This window comes from Parasteatoda tepidariorum, chromosome 12 (genome assembly GCF_982258835.1).
Source record: "Parasteatoda tepidariorum strain Cologne lab strain chromosome 12, Ptep-v5.0, whole genome shotgun sequence".
In the NCBI taxonomy this organism is placed as follows: domain Eukaryota; kingdom Metazoa; phylum Arthropoda; class Arachnida; order Araneae; family Theridiidae; genus Parasteatoda; species Parasteatoda tepidariorum.
Genome location: NC_141766.1, coordinates 19966447 through 19984151, shown reverse-complemented (window position 1 = coordinate 19984151; position 17705 = coordinate 19966447). Strand labels below are relative to the sequence as shown.

Genomic DNA, 17705 nt, shown 5'->3' with positions numbered 1-17705 from the left:
TTCTGAAAGTGTGGGGAACCCCTGAGATCACGTCCAAGAGTCTGAATTTAACTTTAACGTAGTTATAAAATCCGATTGATATGTCATTGGTATACAAATTATATTACTAAGTAAGTCCTTAAAGATCTTAATTTTTGGTTCTTGAAATTCATTAAAAAGTCCTTGAGGTTTTTTTATCTTTAAAAAATTTGAGTGAGAGCCCTGATTGAGTTTATGAATTATATTTCAATTTATATTGAAAGTTGGTCTTGAACTGTAAACTTATTTTTGCAAACTTTAAATTGAATTATTATTCATCTCAAAGGTAAATTAAGTTTTTCAGTTGTATAAAGCAACTATTTTGCAATATAATCATTCTATTTTTAGTAATTATGTTTTTGTAATCCTCAAAAGATGAATATTTTATTTTTATAGTTTGACATTGAAGAGGAAAAACGCAAAGAAAAAGAGAAAAAGAAAAAGAATAAAAATGCTGCAACTATTGAAATACCTGTAAGTAGATCAGCTCCTATACACTTGATATATAAAAATGGTTACATTATTGCTAAATGATTACATTATTATTTCTGATAACTGCGTTATCAGTTTTATAGCAACTTTTTTATATTTAAAATCCTAATTTATTATATCATTTTATGTTCAGTTTTTTGCCTTTCGACCTAATGACAGGGATGTGATTCTTCCGCGGATCCGCTGATTTCCGCTTTTTTCAGATTTTTCCATATCTTCCGCTCTTTTTTCATAAATTTCCGCGCTGAAAAAATTTTTATGCAGTAAATGATATTTTGTTGAAATTTTTTTTCTTCCGCTGAGCGAAAGTATTGAAGCCCCCAATAAACCTTTCTTCACTTGTCAATCTGCTGGCTGGGGTAAAAGTGGTTGACCTTGGTAAAACAATGCCGTCTCCTACTCCACTACTCTCTTATTTTTTCAGGGATGAAAGACTTTTTAAAATCTCCGACCATGTTCCAAAAACTTTTGGGGAGTCGAATGAACGATATAGTCGGACTTGCGACTTGTTGCTTTGACAACCGCGACTTCCGCTATAGATCGGAAAAAAGAAAAAAAGTCCTAAGCAGTTTCGTTTCGGCCGCTGATATTTGATTTCTTTTGATTGGCTGATTTACAGAATTTTAAATATTAGGAACTGGGCCAGATTCTGCTAAAATTGCGATTCTTATTTAGATGATTTTTATGTAAATCATCGATGTTCGTATTTAACTGATTTAAAAGTTACTTGTTGAGATTCGTTTTTACACGATTTAAAAATCATTACTCGCAATTCCCATTCACGCAATTTAAAAATTCAATATCGCGATTTGTATTTAAGCGTTTTTAAAACCCAATATTGCGATTTGTATTTAAACGGTTTTAAAACCCAATATCGCGATTTGTATTTAAACGTTTTTAAAACCCAATATCGCGATTCATATTCCCGCTAGTTTAAAATCCAATGTCGTGATTCGTATTCATATATATTTTTAAATTTCAATATTGCGATTCGTTATCACGCGGTTGTAATATCAAACATCGAATTTCGTATTTATACGCGGTTTAAACGTTACTCGTTGCGATGAGTATTCACGGACTCTAAAAATTATGCATCGTGATTCTTATTTACGCGATTTAAAAATTCAATACCCCGATTTTTATTTTCGTGCTTTTAAAATCCAATATCGTGATTCTTATTCACGTGATTTTAAAATTCAATATCGTGATTCTTCTTCACGCTATTTTAAAATTGAACATCGCGATTCTTATTCATGCGATTTTAAAATCAAACATTGTGGTTCTTATTCACCCTATTTTAAAATCGAACATCGCGATTCTTATTCACACAATCTTAAAATCCAACATCGCGATTTTAAAATCCGGCATCGCGATTCTTTTTCACGCGATTTTAAAATCAAGCATCGCGATTCTTATTCACGCGATTTTGAAATCCAACATCGCGATTCTTAATCTAAGGCCTCTAAAAATTGTGTGAGAAATGAACTTTCTTGTCCTATAAACACTGATGATCAAAAGTCTGCAAAACGCAGTCTACAGATCAGTCATGTTAATAAAAGACCATGGAAAAAACAAAGAACTGATGAGAAAGTCCATAAAGGTCCTTTGACCATTAAAGAAACGTTTTTTAAAATGACGTGATACATAAAATCGTGCTTATGCATAATTACTCAAAGTTAACAAAATTATTTTAAAAAAATTATTTTAATCAAGATTTTATTTAAGAGCATAATTACCATTTATTTATATTTATTTGAATAGATAATAATGTAATCATTATCAGATTGGCTATTGAATTCATATAATTTTTTCTTTTGCACGTTTAATGCTACAGTTATAAACTTCCTCTTTTTTGTGTTTTTGTCAATCACATCCCTGTAATGAACTTGCAATATTAAAAAAATATGTTTTGATAAAAAGTATTAATTTTGCATGATAATAAATCTTCTTATGAAATATACTGAAAATACCTTAATTTTTAATCTTTTCATGTTTGCGACATTTCAACTTGACTGGCTTTTGGGCTTGATACATACTTTATCATATCCATGAGCATGAGAATGCAGTATAGCCAGGAACACACTATAAGAGAGGATTCGCTATATTAACTTAAGCAAAGTCAATTTAAACACTTAACTTGACTTAACATTTTTAATGGTGTATAGGAGATAGTGAATTAAGAACATAAGAACATCAAAACTAACTGATAAACTCAGAATGATAATGAATACACAGTGAAAACACAAATTAACAGGAAAACAGCTAGGAAGGAGTAGTGAGCACTAGTAATAAATAATCAGAGCAAGAGTGACAACTCTATTTTACCTCTTCACTACTGAAGTATAAAGGAATATTGCAAAAAAATAATTTACGTTCCGAATTTCTATTCTACCATAATAAGTCATATTTAAAAAAAAACGAAATATTAATTATACTGGCAGGGGACTAATGATTTTAGGTCTTCATACGTGGACCTCTGGTTTTAACTAAGTAAAATAATATAAATATTTCGAATGTTAAATTGCACCTAACAAACATACATAATATTATATTATGCTCTATTTAAATACAATGGTGAATAGGTTTAATTATTTAGAAAAAAAATTTAAAAATAAAATTTTTTAAAATGAGATGCAATACCAATGCATTACTGCATGAAATCTCAGTTTCAAAACTATTTTAATTGTGCAAACAATGCAATATGAATAACTTCAAAATTATAGAGAAAAAAACACAAAAATTTAAAGTTTTTAAATGTATGTATGCACCTTATTATCAAACAATTAATTACAATACACAGAATACATATAACTAAATACTTATAATACTGTGAGATACATATAGACCTTCATGTTCTTGACTTTTTTTTTTTTTAAATTAATACAAATTTAAAAGCTTCATACAGATCACAGAACTACTAAGTCAAAAGAAAAACATTATTTTCTGAATAACTAAATTATATAATAATTAAAATTAGTTACATTTTCAAGCACGATTGACCTTTTTTTCTTCTTGAAAATCATTTCTGTTAATGTAAATTTCTACCCAAATAACTTATATGTTCTGCATCTATTACAGAATTCCCAAAAAGCTTAAATGTTTCAGTGAAGGTAAACTATAGCGTGAAAACTTTCAAACTATAACTATATATATAAAAACTATAGCATATATAACTTTTCTTATAGCGTGTTTTAAGAAGCGAAGGTCTAATTGTGGACCTAGGTAATGAAGAGGTTAAACTCTCACATAATTTACATAATCAGGATGCCTACACACCTTAACAAAACATAAACAATTATGATTACTTCTGATTTTAAAATGTATGCAAATTACAAACCATGATCTAAAAAAAAACTTATGGTTAGGACACAACATTCAATAACCCCCCCCCCTCCATAGTGGCAGACTGCAGATTGACTTCAGCATTTGTATATAAAAACTTCAAATATAAAGAAACATAAGAATTTTGACTAGTTGATCGGCTCAATTGGCGTTGATCGTCAACTTTACATGTTGAAGAAGATTATTGTTACAATCAGTTATCAAAAAAAATTGTTTTTAAGCATGACTAAAGATTAATTCTTTAAAAAGTTTGACAGAGCATTTTAAATTTTCTATAAACGTTTTATTAAATGAAAATATTTTTCATACAAATTTTGAATATAAGATTAATTTGTTCAATTATTTATTCACTAGTTTATTTGAATTTGACAAATATTTCAAAAAATGTTTTTTACATAATTTTTATAATTTTTTGACAATTTGCAATTACAATATTTTTGATAATCTTTTAAAGGGGATTATTATTAACTGTTACATAGTTTTTCAGTATTTATTATTTTTTACAAGCAGCACTTATTCCTGAAAATAAATTCAAATGAAAAATCACGGTTTTGGATTCAGCAATCCAGAATTCATCAATTTCCATGCATTCTGAATTGTAGTGAAACCTCTGTTAAACGGACACTCTTGTAACCGTAAAAATTGTCCGCTTTCAAGATTTGCCCATTTCTAGGAAGGGTACACTAATAACAAAGTTTAACACCATCAATTATTTTTGAATAATTGCATTGATATAGAAATAACTAAATATTCTACAATAAATATTTTTACATAATTTGTGATGTAGCTATAGAGAAATAAATATATTTTTCCTGTTTACACCAACATTCAAATTAATCATATGACACCAAATATGCACTTTTAGTCTTGCCTCACTTTCTCAGTCTATTCAACTATTAGGTTTACTATGCCCTTATGTCTCCCCATTGCCTGATAGGAAATGCAATATCTCCTTGAAGGTAAACCTCCTGCTATGCACAGGAAAAAAGAAAGCAGCAATGCACACCTGTAAAGCACAAGGCCCTATGGAGTTGTTATATTCACATCAAAAGTGTGAATAAATGCTTCATTTATATGAACAGAACAACACCTCAATGATTAGCTTTCTATTTTTTTTTAAACCTGCTGGGTTATATACAATCTAAAATTTATTAGAAATAGAAAAATTTTCAGTGGGGAAGAGGGATTGAGAGCATTTAAGGTGTCATTTCAGCTTGTGGGGTCTCACAAGGAGTATGGTCCAGATAAAAAGATTAAAAAATTCCAATGTCCAAATTATATGACATGACAAAGGAAGATGACAAGAGAATGATTGATTCCTAATTCGTGAAATAGCTTAACAATATTTTTTGTTCTGGATAAGGCAAAAAATTTGCATGCTTTAACATCTCGTGGGTGAAGGAGAACAGGGAAAATTTGGAATCGTTTGGGAAGTTTATTTTTGCAATTTTTTACAAAGAAACCTGAAAATTCCTATATCATACCTGTAAAATTACCAGTCTTAGAATGTCAATAACAGTAATCAGTTATTGAGATTCGATTTAAATAATTTCAACATCTATTACAATTATTTTATAAAAGTACACCTTTTAGTGAAACTTTTCCTTGCCTCCATTCTCATTCTATTATATGTTTTTGCTCTCAAAATCTAATATTTAATATTAAAAATAAACAATTATCAAGATTTTCTGATAGACATATCAAGGTTTTCTGATTTCTGAAAAAAGCATAGTATAGATAAAATATGGTAAGGATTTTCATTAAAATTGATCTGATATACCTGGAATAGTCGGGTAGTTTTTTGTAAGGATATTGAGTGGGAACCCTGTTTAAAAATGGTGGAAATTCCATTTCTTTTGTCCTTCGATTTTAAAGCGGAATTTTTTTTTTTCAAATTCAGAAAAATTGGTGTCGAATTTGAAGACATAGAAAATTCTTTTGCGGGGTATAAATGTCTCCTTGTCTGGTTACAGGAGTGTTTGCTTTACAGAAAGGGTACATAATTGTTTATTCATAGAAGATTAGCAGGGAATTAAAAGTATGTCAGTAATGAGAGGTGTTCAATATGTAATGTGAGGTTTCACTGTGTTAAACTTTTACTATAATTTAATTTGTCTTTTTCAGTGTGTTGTTTGCTATTACTTGTTTCAATGCTTTTAATATTAAAATTTTTATTTCTTCTAACGTAAAATTTGATTTCTGTAGTCTTTAGCTCAACTGCCTGCAGCTGTACCAAGACCACATAGTGCAGGACCAGTTAGTCCATCTCCTAAGGCTGTGCATCAAGAAACACCCAAAAGTGTTAATAAAGTGCCTGATTCCACTGATTTATTGAATTTAGGTATTGAATAATGCTATCCACAATTATATCCATAATTAATGTTTATCTGTAATTATCTTAAGTCCATAATTATTGTTATTATGGAATAAATTGTTAATGCTATTTTAATTCAGGTAACTTTTCTTTTTTATCTTTTTTTTCTATTTATTATCATATATTAAATGGAGTTTGATGTATTGGCATTGGTCAAAAGTTGTAAAATAAGTATAGACCATTTTATTTTCAGGCAATTAAGTTTGAATTCAACAGTGTATGGTTGTTAATGGTATAATAGATCATCCATTCGTTTTCTTTGTTGTCCATACCAATTGTACTTTTGTTGCACATTATGGTCTAACATTATAAATATATACCTCATATTTCTTTTTACTCGTACAATTAATTATTTTTTTCCAACTTAAATTTATTGAAAACTTAAATGTGAGATAGAGTATATTCGATTAAAAAAACTTCTAAAAATGTTTCTCATGTGGCAGCCTTTTCAGCTTATGCAGTTGCTTATTGCGTTTTCATTTTTTAAAATGTTATGTTGATTAAATGCAATTTACTTCAACTATACCCAGATTATTTTTTTTTTTTTAATATCACCTAGTAAATTCCCCTTGAATTATTATCCCTTTTAGTCATGTTTATAGTTTTGACAATTTATTATTTTTAATCAGAGTTGTTAAGTTAAAATCACTGGATTATTATTATTTTTTTTTTTTTAAATAAAAATAATTTATTAATGCTTTCTATGAGTTGCGATTCTATTTATTATTTCAATTTACATTCTAATTAAATATACATTTTTTTGATTTTTTTTGTTGTAAATGCTGGAATTTTACGCATTTTACCTGGAAAAGTCAGTGAAAAAATTTATTCTTTTTAAGTATGAACCCTGTGAACATTATTCTTTTATGTTTACTTTTTTTTTAAACATACGGCAATGTGAAAAAGCTAAATTGAGATTTTCAATGTTTAAAATTTTTTTTGTTTAGAAATTAAGAATGATTTTTGCTTTGGTTTCTATCTAGCTTTCCCTTTTTTAAAAACATTTGTTTTTATTATGGCACTGCAATTAAGAGTTCTATTAAGCTTAATTCTTCACCTTTTTTAAAAAAAACAACACCGTAATTGGAAAACTGAGATGATTAGCTTTAAGATTTTCTTTCAAAATTTAAGATAGTTTTTTCTTTTTTCTGTTTTACTTTTGTATATAATCTTTTTTATGAGCATTTTTATGATAGCACTGTATTTTTATAGATTATTTTACGGAAAATTTTTTTGCAGAAAAGTTATGGATAATTTTTTTGCATTGAAGCTTTGTTTTAAGAATTAAGTGGACATTTTTTTTTCAACTTCACCCCTTTAGTTTTTTTAATAGAGGTTACTCAGTTCTTTATTTACCTTAAGCATTTCTTATTATCGTAAATATTTTTATTATAATTTTGTTTTCCTTTACCTTACACGAATAACATAGTTAAGTTTTGATTATTTTTCAATAATGACTAAACTTGTTTTTATATAAAACTATTATACGTATTTATATTTTTAAAAAAATCATCAATAATATTTATTAATGATTTTTTAAAATAAAAAATTTTGCTTTTCGGCAGCCAAATATTGATATTCGGCTAATATTTTGGCCTATTATTTGTTACATCCCTAGTAGAGAGTACACTATTATTTACTCCATAGATGCAAGAGCTATAATTTTGCATTTGAATTAGAGATTTGTATCTGAATGTAATAGCAGTTGTGAAAATTATTTTAGGTTGTACTATTTTTATGATACTGAGAATCTTATTTTTCCTTTTAAAAAAAATTTCCAGATTTTTTTTTTCTTCAGACATGTTTTTTTTTTCCATTAATTTGTGGACTTCCCCAAATTAATTTATATTCTGACAAAATATATTCAGAGTTCTGCTAACTTAATATTTAAATTCTGTTATTTACATGAAATCTCGTCAACAAGTCATTCGTTTTGCCCTTTACAGCATTGTCTTTTTTTCCCCCCAAGTTCTCATTCGCATGCAATAACTATTTTTTTTTACGCAAATAAATTCTGATAATTTAAAATGTAATTCGGAAATGGCAAATATTTAAATGATCTTTCACTAGAAAAATGTGTTTTCTTTTTCCATTTTTTTATACTTATATTTTAATAGTAGCTAATTCTGATTTTAAACAGAAAAATTATGTAATCAGTGTGATATGTTTGCCCCTTTTATAAAAACATAAAGATTGAGCAAAAAAACAAGGGAGTGTATAAACTTTAATGCTTGTTTACTCAAATTCACTAAAATGTCACTTATCTGGTTCTTCCACTAAGTTCTTTATTTAATTAATCCCTTCTTTCCTCATCCGATTTGTGTGATTTCCTCGTAAATTCTTAAGGTTTTATTGTCTATCTTTTTTCAGTATATTTTGAGCTGTAGATTTCATGGTTTTTAAAATCCTTTTTTTTTTTTTTAATATGATGCAATATGAGAAAATATAATTTTTTTAATATATATATTCTTTTATGTGTTGATGAGAAAAAATTTATTACATAATTTTTTTCTTTCTCTTTAAATTTTATAAATGTTACTTTTGTGCACGAAAATGAGTCTTTTATGTATTTTCTATGTGCAGAGGAAATAAAATTTAAGTACTAAAGAAAAACTACTTATTGAGGACAAAAATTCACAGTAAATTTTCTAGTAAAATGTTTTTTTGTATTCAAAAGTAGGGTTAATATTTTAAGATGTAAAGCGCTATCCTTAAACTTTTCCTTTCTTTGTAGGAGGTGGTGATTCAAACCAAATTGGGGGTGATGATATATTTGATGTATTTCTTAGTGCAACTCTTCCTAGTGCTTCAGACACATCAGTTTCTTCTCATGTCAACTCTACAGAGGAAACTTTCAAAAGCAATATTTCATCTGATGAAGCAGACTTTTTTAATCAAAAATCTGATGGGAATCAGTCTAATAAAATGACTAAGGAATCTATACTATCTTTGTATGGTACAAATGCAACTCAAGTTCCCGTAACTCAGCATGTTGCTCCTGTTTATGGTATACCGGGTGCTATTCCAGGTAATCAACTTTGAATGGTTAAGCAATTTAGATGGGTTAAATAATTTAACAAAATTTTTGAAATTGTATGAGGATTTTGGATGTGAACAAGATTTTATAACTGTTGCATAAAAATTTTTGTAATTGTGCAGTGTGAGTTATTACTGAAGGGTTAATTAATGAGAAATTTTCACATTTTGCCATTCAAAATATTGTTATGTTTGCAAATAAAAATATATATTTGTGTCAATTTCCATCTTCCAGGAATATTTTTTAAGCTTGGACAGATAGAAAATTGTAGCATAATACATAGTGAATCTAACCTGCTTAATATGATAGATCTTTGTCCAGTGATGTACCTCTAAAATATTTTTGTGGTAATATTTAAGTTCAGACATATTTTAAAATGAAAGTGAAAAGGAAATCTACATTTTGAAGTTTTATTATTCATAAATCAGATTAATTATAACTTGCCAGCATACGATAGCAAAAACCTTTATAATTAAAAAAAAGTGTTAAAAGTAAGCCTTGACATTTTTATTTTTACTTTCTTTTTATTTATTTCATGTATGGCCCTATAATGATATCTGTAAAGTTTATCTTGTTGCTAAAAAGTAAAAGTTCTGGATTTAATTTTCATCTAAAGAGATAATTGAAATTTTTAATGAGTTATAATTAGTTGTTATTCATCACAAGATATCAGTACTAGTTGAAGTTTTCCTTTGTTTTATTTCTTGTAAGGTATATTGGATAAATAAAGTTAATACAGTTGAACTTTTATGAGGATGATAAAATAGTTTAACTGTTTAAGAGAATTTACCAGAACTCACATAATTTTCTGAAGTAAAATTATATTTAAAAATGAGAAGTGAACTATCAATGTAACGGCTAACTTTCTATTCAATACAGGTGTATAACTTATTAATTCACTGTTGTGACAAATGGAATATCAAAATCTATTTTTTACTTTATTTTTCTTTCAGCTGCTTTATTTTTTAATCCCAAAATGCAGTTAAAATAGTTACCCCAAATATGGTTACAGTGTTATAGTAAATTCTAAAGCTTTTTTTATTTATTTCTTTTGTGAATAAGTTAAAGTCAGATTATTTAAAATATAATGTTAATAACACGATGTTGACTTTATTTTTTGAAAATTTTCCAATTTTTGGATTTCTTCCCGTGCTCCTAACCGTCGGTTAGTAAGTACGCATTCACTGGTAATTTGATTTTGTTGGCGTTAAGACTGGGGGTTTTGGGTACTTAAAAAACTGTCTTTGTCTCTCTTAAAAGGATTGCCTATTGGCTTAACTTGTTAAATCTTCAGCTTATAATTATGCCATACTTATGATCTTTAAAAAATAAAAAGGAAATTTTTTTTTCGCAACAATGAAGAAAACTTCTTTGTTTTATCATATCTCATCAAATTACTTGTTTTCAAAAACAGGTAAATGTTAGAGATTATGTTATACCATCTGACATAAAAAATAGTTTTAATGTTATACATTTTTTCTACTGTATTATATTCATAATTTCGTTTTGAAATGCAGTTATTATGTGCTATAAATATTGCTATTATATTTTAGGAATGTATGTTACTCCTCAGGCATATGCTCAAGTTGCAATGAGTGGTTATCAAGCTATTCCAAATCCTGGATTTAATGCTGTAAGTCATGGTTTGTTTGTAAATTCTTTCTATTTAGCTTGTTATTGTGTTTACAAATCAATACTAAACATAGCACAACTTTTATAGAGCCTTCCTCTAGCTGATTATATTTACTTATGATAGAGTAATTCATTTTATTTCATACATCTTGAATCAGTCTTGAGAAATAGTCAATGGTCTGAGCTTAATCCTCCGATTAATATTTATTTTTTAAATTAATTTTTCAATTTTTTCCCCTTAAAAATGTAACAGATATTTTCTGTTAAAAATAAATAAATTACTACTTTTTCATAATAATTGCTGTATTCCCTCTTCCATTGTTTTGAAATGCTGGGCAAAGTTAAATTAATAAATTTTAATGACATATAGATTTTAAAAAACTACTTTTTATTTACCTTGATATTTGTGTTGACATGCTGCAAAAATTGTTTGTTAGTCACTAAATTTGTTATTTACTTGATACAAATTAAGTTTCTTTCAGATACAAATCAGATTTTCCTGATGCAAAAATTTATGCAATTTTTTTTTTTTTTTTTTTTTTGTTAAGTTGGTGGAACTCTTGGACTTAGTTAAAGACAAAACAAATATGGTTTCACAAAAATTACGATTTGTCTCTTGTGTTTGAAATAATTTTATAACAAGAAAGAAAAAAAAAGCTTGTGATACTACTGTTTTACCAGCAGTCTTCAAAAGGTTAAAATTTTGAAATGCAGGATATTGACTTTTCATATTTGTGTATTTTCCAGAAAAATATTGGGCTTTTTCAACTTTTAAATCATATTTAAAAATGGGGGTATATTTTATACTGATTGTCTGCCGATTGTTAGGGAGAGGACATTTTGATTTTAAAAAATTGCCTTCTTTAAGATAAGTAAGAAAAGTATACTTATTATTTAATGATTCTTCATAAATTAAGATACAGAAAAACTTTTTATTAATTGAAAATAATATACATTTGTTTCTTCTTAATGTTTATTTGTATGCCAGAATTAGGAAATTTAAATGGTTTTCATTCTATGAGGATTCATCTTTTGGATCAAAACTGACTGAGAAATAATTTTTTAAAATCAAATATGCACATTCATATTCATGATTGCTTGTCATAATTTGGATTTGTACATTGCCAATCCTATCTTCAGTCTTTAATTCTTTCTACCTCATATAATTTTTTTATCTTGTGAGGACCATACCGCTGATTGATAAATTACTGGTACTCAATCATTCATCGCATTTCCTTTTTCATGCTAGCAAGAATCCATTCTACTCATAGCTGCTATAAATATATCCTACTAACCAATATTTTTTCCCTTTTTATTGTTTAAAATATTTTTATTTCGAAGAAATTTCTGACAGTTAAAATCAAAACTTAATACACATAAAATTATTCATTTTGAATTTTAAAAAGGGGTTTTCTTATATAATGAGGTGATTAAAAATCTGAAAAATAATGTATTTATTAATAATTCTGTTCATTCTTCAAACTCATAAGATCTCTATTAAAAAGTACTGAGTACAGTATGTAAATAAACAGAAAGTGGCAAAGTTAAGCAAATACTTATAAATAAATATCTAACCCTTAATATATTATTTGTTTAAACATGTGCATTTTCTAACATCCCTAATTAATTTAAATGACTTATAAAATCACTTACATTCTAATGAGTACATTTTGCTCATAATTCTTTTATCTAGATATCACAGCAAATGGCAAATTTGCAGATTTCTGGACAGGCATGGAATATGACTAACAATCCCAGTGCAGTTAATTCTGGAGGTTTACTGATTGCTCCAAGTCAACCTGCTGCTGGAGTAATCTGGCCAACACCAAATGTGCAAAATCAAAATATTTCAAATAATTTATGGCAATAATATAGGTCACTGAAATTTATCATAGTGTATAAAAACTTCAATTATAAAGGCATATAATATTTAAATAGTATAGTTACAAATTTTACTACTTTTTACTTTATAAAAATTGACTTTAGAATGTTTTCGATTTTTCCATGGTACAAATATCGGATTTTTCTTTTTTGAAAAACTTGTTATTTATTCTTCAAGTGAAAGAGTAATTAAACATTGCATGTACTCTCATGTCTTTATTCTTTTGAGCAAGTAAATAAAACTATTATTATGTAAGTAATGAGCTTTATGGCTCTAAATACTTTTTTATAATTATCATATCTGTAACCTTGTAACTTTTCTGTAGTAAATTCATTAAATTCTTGGAAATTTTGATTAAACCACTTCAAAGAACTAATTTCTAAATATATATGCTTGTTTAAAAATTATTTATATTCATGTTCCGTGTGTTTGAGACATTCTTCTTCTGTGTGTAGTACAATTTATTATGCTTTAAATCAATAGACTTGCTTACTTTGAAATAAAACATATAAAACAATTACATAAAAAATATGTATATATTTCTGTCTATAAAAATCTAAATTAATATTTTAAACCTAAGGAAATGTAAAATGCCTAAATTGCTTTAAATATCTCTTTTTAACTTTATGGTTGCATTATCTTTTAAGCATTTCATCTAAAATTACCTAAGCAGAAAAATAAAAACTTTTTTTTCTATATACTTTATTGAACTACATTCCATGGCATTTTTACCTCCACATTGTAAAGAAAAAAATATTTAATAAGTGTATTTTATATAATTTTATATTATTTTTTTCAAATGGATATCATTTATTCTATTTAGTTGGTTTAAAAACTTGTCATTTGATATTTTCATTAGAAAAGTAGTTCAAACTGAAACTTCTTTACCGTATAAAATATATTATTCTATATTGAAACAAATTTGTGTAATTTAAGGCTTGTGTGACAAAATAAGTAAAATCAAGGACATACCTATTAAAGTCCTAATTTAAACAGGATGTTCAAACAAAACAATAAAAATTCAAAAAAATAATTTTTTGTTATATAATAGAGTATTGGATCCGTTCTATTATGCAGTTAAACAACATCAATGGTCATGAGATGTACAGATGAATATTATTAACTGCAAAAATCTTTCATGTTCTTTCATTCTAGCTCTGTAAAAGATAATATTTAAAAAAAATTTCTTTCAATAAAACTATTATGCTATCATATTAAAACTATTATATTAAAAAATTGTAACTTTTTCATTCAATTATTAAAATTTAATAATTTATCATATTAGATTCAAAATTGATTAATATGGATCTCATAATTGTGATTTTAATTTTATAATAATTAAATAATAGAAGATGGTGTATTGTTAACCTATTTTTTAGTTTGCCTCTTTTTAAATATATTTTAATTTACGAGCATTGAAATAGGTTTTTGTAAGGTTATGAATTTTTTGTATGTATGCAATAGAGTAATAATGACTTTATATTAATATAATAGAGTAATTATTATATCATGCAGCTTAACCTTTTCTATGTGATCCTAAAATTTATGGTAGAAAAATTAGAACTGGGAAATATTTCATGGTGGTCTTTACTTTTCTTGGCGCTAAAGTTAGTAATTACAAACTTTTTTTTCACTCAATAAAACTCTCGTACCATTCATCCTTGTGCTATATGTAATTGTTTAACTCTGCCAATTGTATTAAAAATGGTAACTTTTTCATTCAATTAGCAATTACGTTATTAGATTTCAAATAGTTTTATATTCATCTCATAATTATAAATTTAATTTATAAATTATATTTGATGACTGTCTTATTTTTCACTGTTAACTTATTTTTTAAAATTAGATGACTTTTACTGAGTATACTTTTTATGCATAAGAAAATACATCTGTGAATTTGTGTGAAACTTACGGGAGAACTTTTGTAATTCCCTTCTCCTTTATCGCATTAATTTTCTGAATGTTGTGAGTTTAAAATTAAAATATTTTTTGGAAGAAAGCTGAACTACAAAATCCACAAAAAGAAAAGAAAATTTATTTTAGATATTGAGTTAAGACATAAATTATTTTTATCAATAGCAAAGATTTTGAAAGTTCTGTTTTTAATATTTTTTACTAATGTATTCTAATTTCAAATCGATCTTATACAGTTAAAAGTTCGCTGTGTTTGTCGCATTTAAAATATAATTGAATCTCAATATATTTTTTTTACGTTTTTTAAATGAAGTTTTCTAGAAACAGTTTTAATCGAACATTTTGAACTAGCATATACCGTAAGAAGTACTTAATATATTTTCTGATATTTCTTTTACTTGCTTTATTTCTGTATTAAAGTTACTGTAATTTTAGGGTACACTGTTTTCATATTTTGATGCTATAGCAAATGTAATTATAATCATATACTTTGCCAAATTGTTTGATTATTTAAGCAATGTTTGTTTTTGTATTTTAGTATACATACATTAGGTGTTATGTAAAATTTATTTGAGTATTCTTTAAGTATACTTTACTTTCGGTTATATTAAAAATAGTACTTATTTATTATTATTAAAAATTTATCTTCATTATTTTATTGTGCTTAAAATGTTATTCACCTATTAGTATATTTAACCCATATATACCCATATTTATAACACAACACTCATTATATCATTTAAAATATAGATATTTTTGTTCATACAAAACTATAAGAAATGGGTGAATGTGATTCATCTTGCCAGTGATTGTAAATATTTATTTATATGAACAAATGTTTGAATGCTTGTTTATGAATAATGAGTATATTTAAATTATGCAAATTAGTCTAAATTTCAGATCAATAAAGTAATTTTTTTTTCAATAATTCTCTTTGAGTTTCATTTTTTCCATAATTTAATTTAATTGCATTATAGTTAGATGATATAATTAATATTACAGCATTCTCTGTGTTAGTTTCAACTATTAGTTGTGTCTCAAACTAATAAACATAAGTATTTTTTCGAAAATTTTGCAAATCAATTTTAAAACAGCCATTTTTAAAGTTATATCAATATTTTAGGGATGACTGGTACAACAGTTGTTTAAACAAGAGAAATGTTTTGGTTCCAACTTTCTTGTTATAAATAAGTTCTATTGATATTTTTTTAAAAATTAATTCCACTGCAACAAAGTTGTGTGTACTGGCTACATTGAAGATAAAACAAACATGGTCTCACAAAAAATTAATATTTTTCTCTCTTACGTCAAATATTTTATAACAAAAAAATGACTTAGGGTACAGCCAAAGAATATACACAGAGGAAGGCTAGCTTCCATAGACATAATGTAAACCAGTCCTCTAAGGCTTGGTGCAGTCCCTGTGTATAAAGGAAAAAACATTTAAGAACACGGCAGACGCTCTTGAAATGGGTTTGCACCCTCTCCTTCCAAATTCTACTGGGGTTAGGGAAAGAAAGAAAAGTTTTTTCTTTTTATTTAGTATTGGTTTTTTTCTGAATTTTTACACCATTGATAAACCGTACTGTATTAAGATATTTCTTTGAGAATACATTTATATCATCTCCATTGATTAAATCTATATCTTTCTCAAGAACTTTTTTACTGCTCTCTTGACTAAACTATTAGGATCATATTTGTTATCACCCTAGTTTAATGTGTTACTTCCCATATTTTGATAGTCAGAAACCCAAATCCATTGAAAAAGGTAAGTTAATTCAAAAAAATAACTTTTTTTTTTGTTTGCCTGATTCTGTAATTTGATGAATAGTTAGTTACCACTCATCAATTAGAATATTTGAAATCAATTCTTTGAACCATTATGTAACATTGATCCTTTGTTTCTGAAAATCCAATTGTTAATACAAAATTTATTCAGGGGGATATTTTCTTGTGCTTTTGAAACTTATGTATTATTATATTGATTTGTTTTAGTTCTAATTTTTTTTGATGCATGATGCTATAAATAAAAATAAGTTAGAAAATCACATTCCACTATTTAATTGTGGCTGCTTTGGTCAGTTCAAAAATGTTGCAATATGATTTCTAAAAATTGCAATCTGATTTTTCTTTTAGCATTTGTTATCTACTGTGTCATCAGTCAAAAAATATTTGCACTAAAAGCAGTAACTCTAAAAGGAGAATTGTATGTCTAGTCGTGTCAATTTTTTGCTGGAGGTTTTTTTAAATTTAATCGTAACTGCTTTTCCGCTGTAAATTTTTGAAAGTCTAATGTAGGGCACCCTGTGCAAGTACCTTAAGTTAGAATCCTACAAAATGTGGAAAAATGCAAAAAACTGCATAATTTACTATTGATACAATAATAGATTATTTTTCACTTAATTCTTGTTTTTTGCAAAGTGTTTTAATTCAGCAGATAAGTTTGCCTTCACAATTTTTTTTCTTCATACAATTCCACCATCTCTTTCAATTCTAACGGCCCAGTTAGCTACTTAACCTTGTCCATCTAGGGTAACTTAGCTAAAATAATTCCTGCATTTGATAAATTATAATTAAAACATTGGAAAAAAATTTTAACTATTTTTTTTCTGGTTTAGTCTTAGTTTTTTTATTATTATTATTTATTTCACTCTCATTAGGCCAATTCTGATATATGGTTCAGCAACCTGGCCTCTAACTAAAGATGGAGGACACAAAATATATGAATGAACTTTTGAAATAAAAGTTCTCTTGGCGGTGCCAAAGAAAATGGCCTTTGGCGACGACATTTAAACTCAGAAATTTGTTGATTTTTTAAGGAGCCTGATATCAAGAGCATTGAAATTAAAAGAATGAACTGGGCTACTTATATTGCCAAAATGGATCAAAAAGATCTGGTAAAGAAAACTTTTGTGTCAAAGCCCTATACTAGTCAAAAAAGACTGGCAGTTTAGATCAAGAAATAGGTTGTCCTAGAGGAATTTTCAGCAGTAGGCCTTGGCACACCTTGGACT

General features: G+C 26.8%; 1 protein-coding gene across 4 annotated transcripts in view; it reads left to right on the top strand.

Annotated features, from left to right (window-relative positions):
- Positions 1-15612, top strand: part of LOC107447771 (uncharacterized) — a 32404-nt gene extending 16792 nt beyond the window's left edge. For all 4 annotated transcript variants that reach the window (XM_087156101.1, XM_087156100.1, XM_087156103.1 and 1 more), the window contains 5 exons: positions 415-492; positions 6058-6193; positions 8961-9254; positions 10817-10896; positions 12589-15612. In XM_087156101.1, the coding sequence (XP_087012227.1) occupies positions 415-492; positions 6058-6193; positions 8961-9254; positions 10817-10896; positions 12589-12765 (765 nt within the window). In that variant the 3' untranslated portion in view covers positions 12766-15612. The remainder of the gene's footprint in view (positions 1-414; positions 493-6057; positions 6194-8960; positions 9255-10816; positions 10897-12588) is intronic.
- Positions 15613-17705: the final 2093 nt, after the last annotated feature.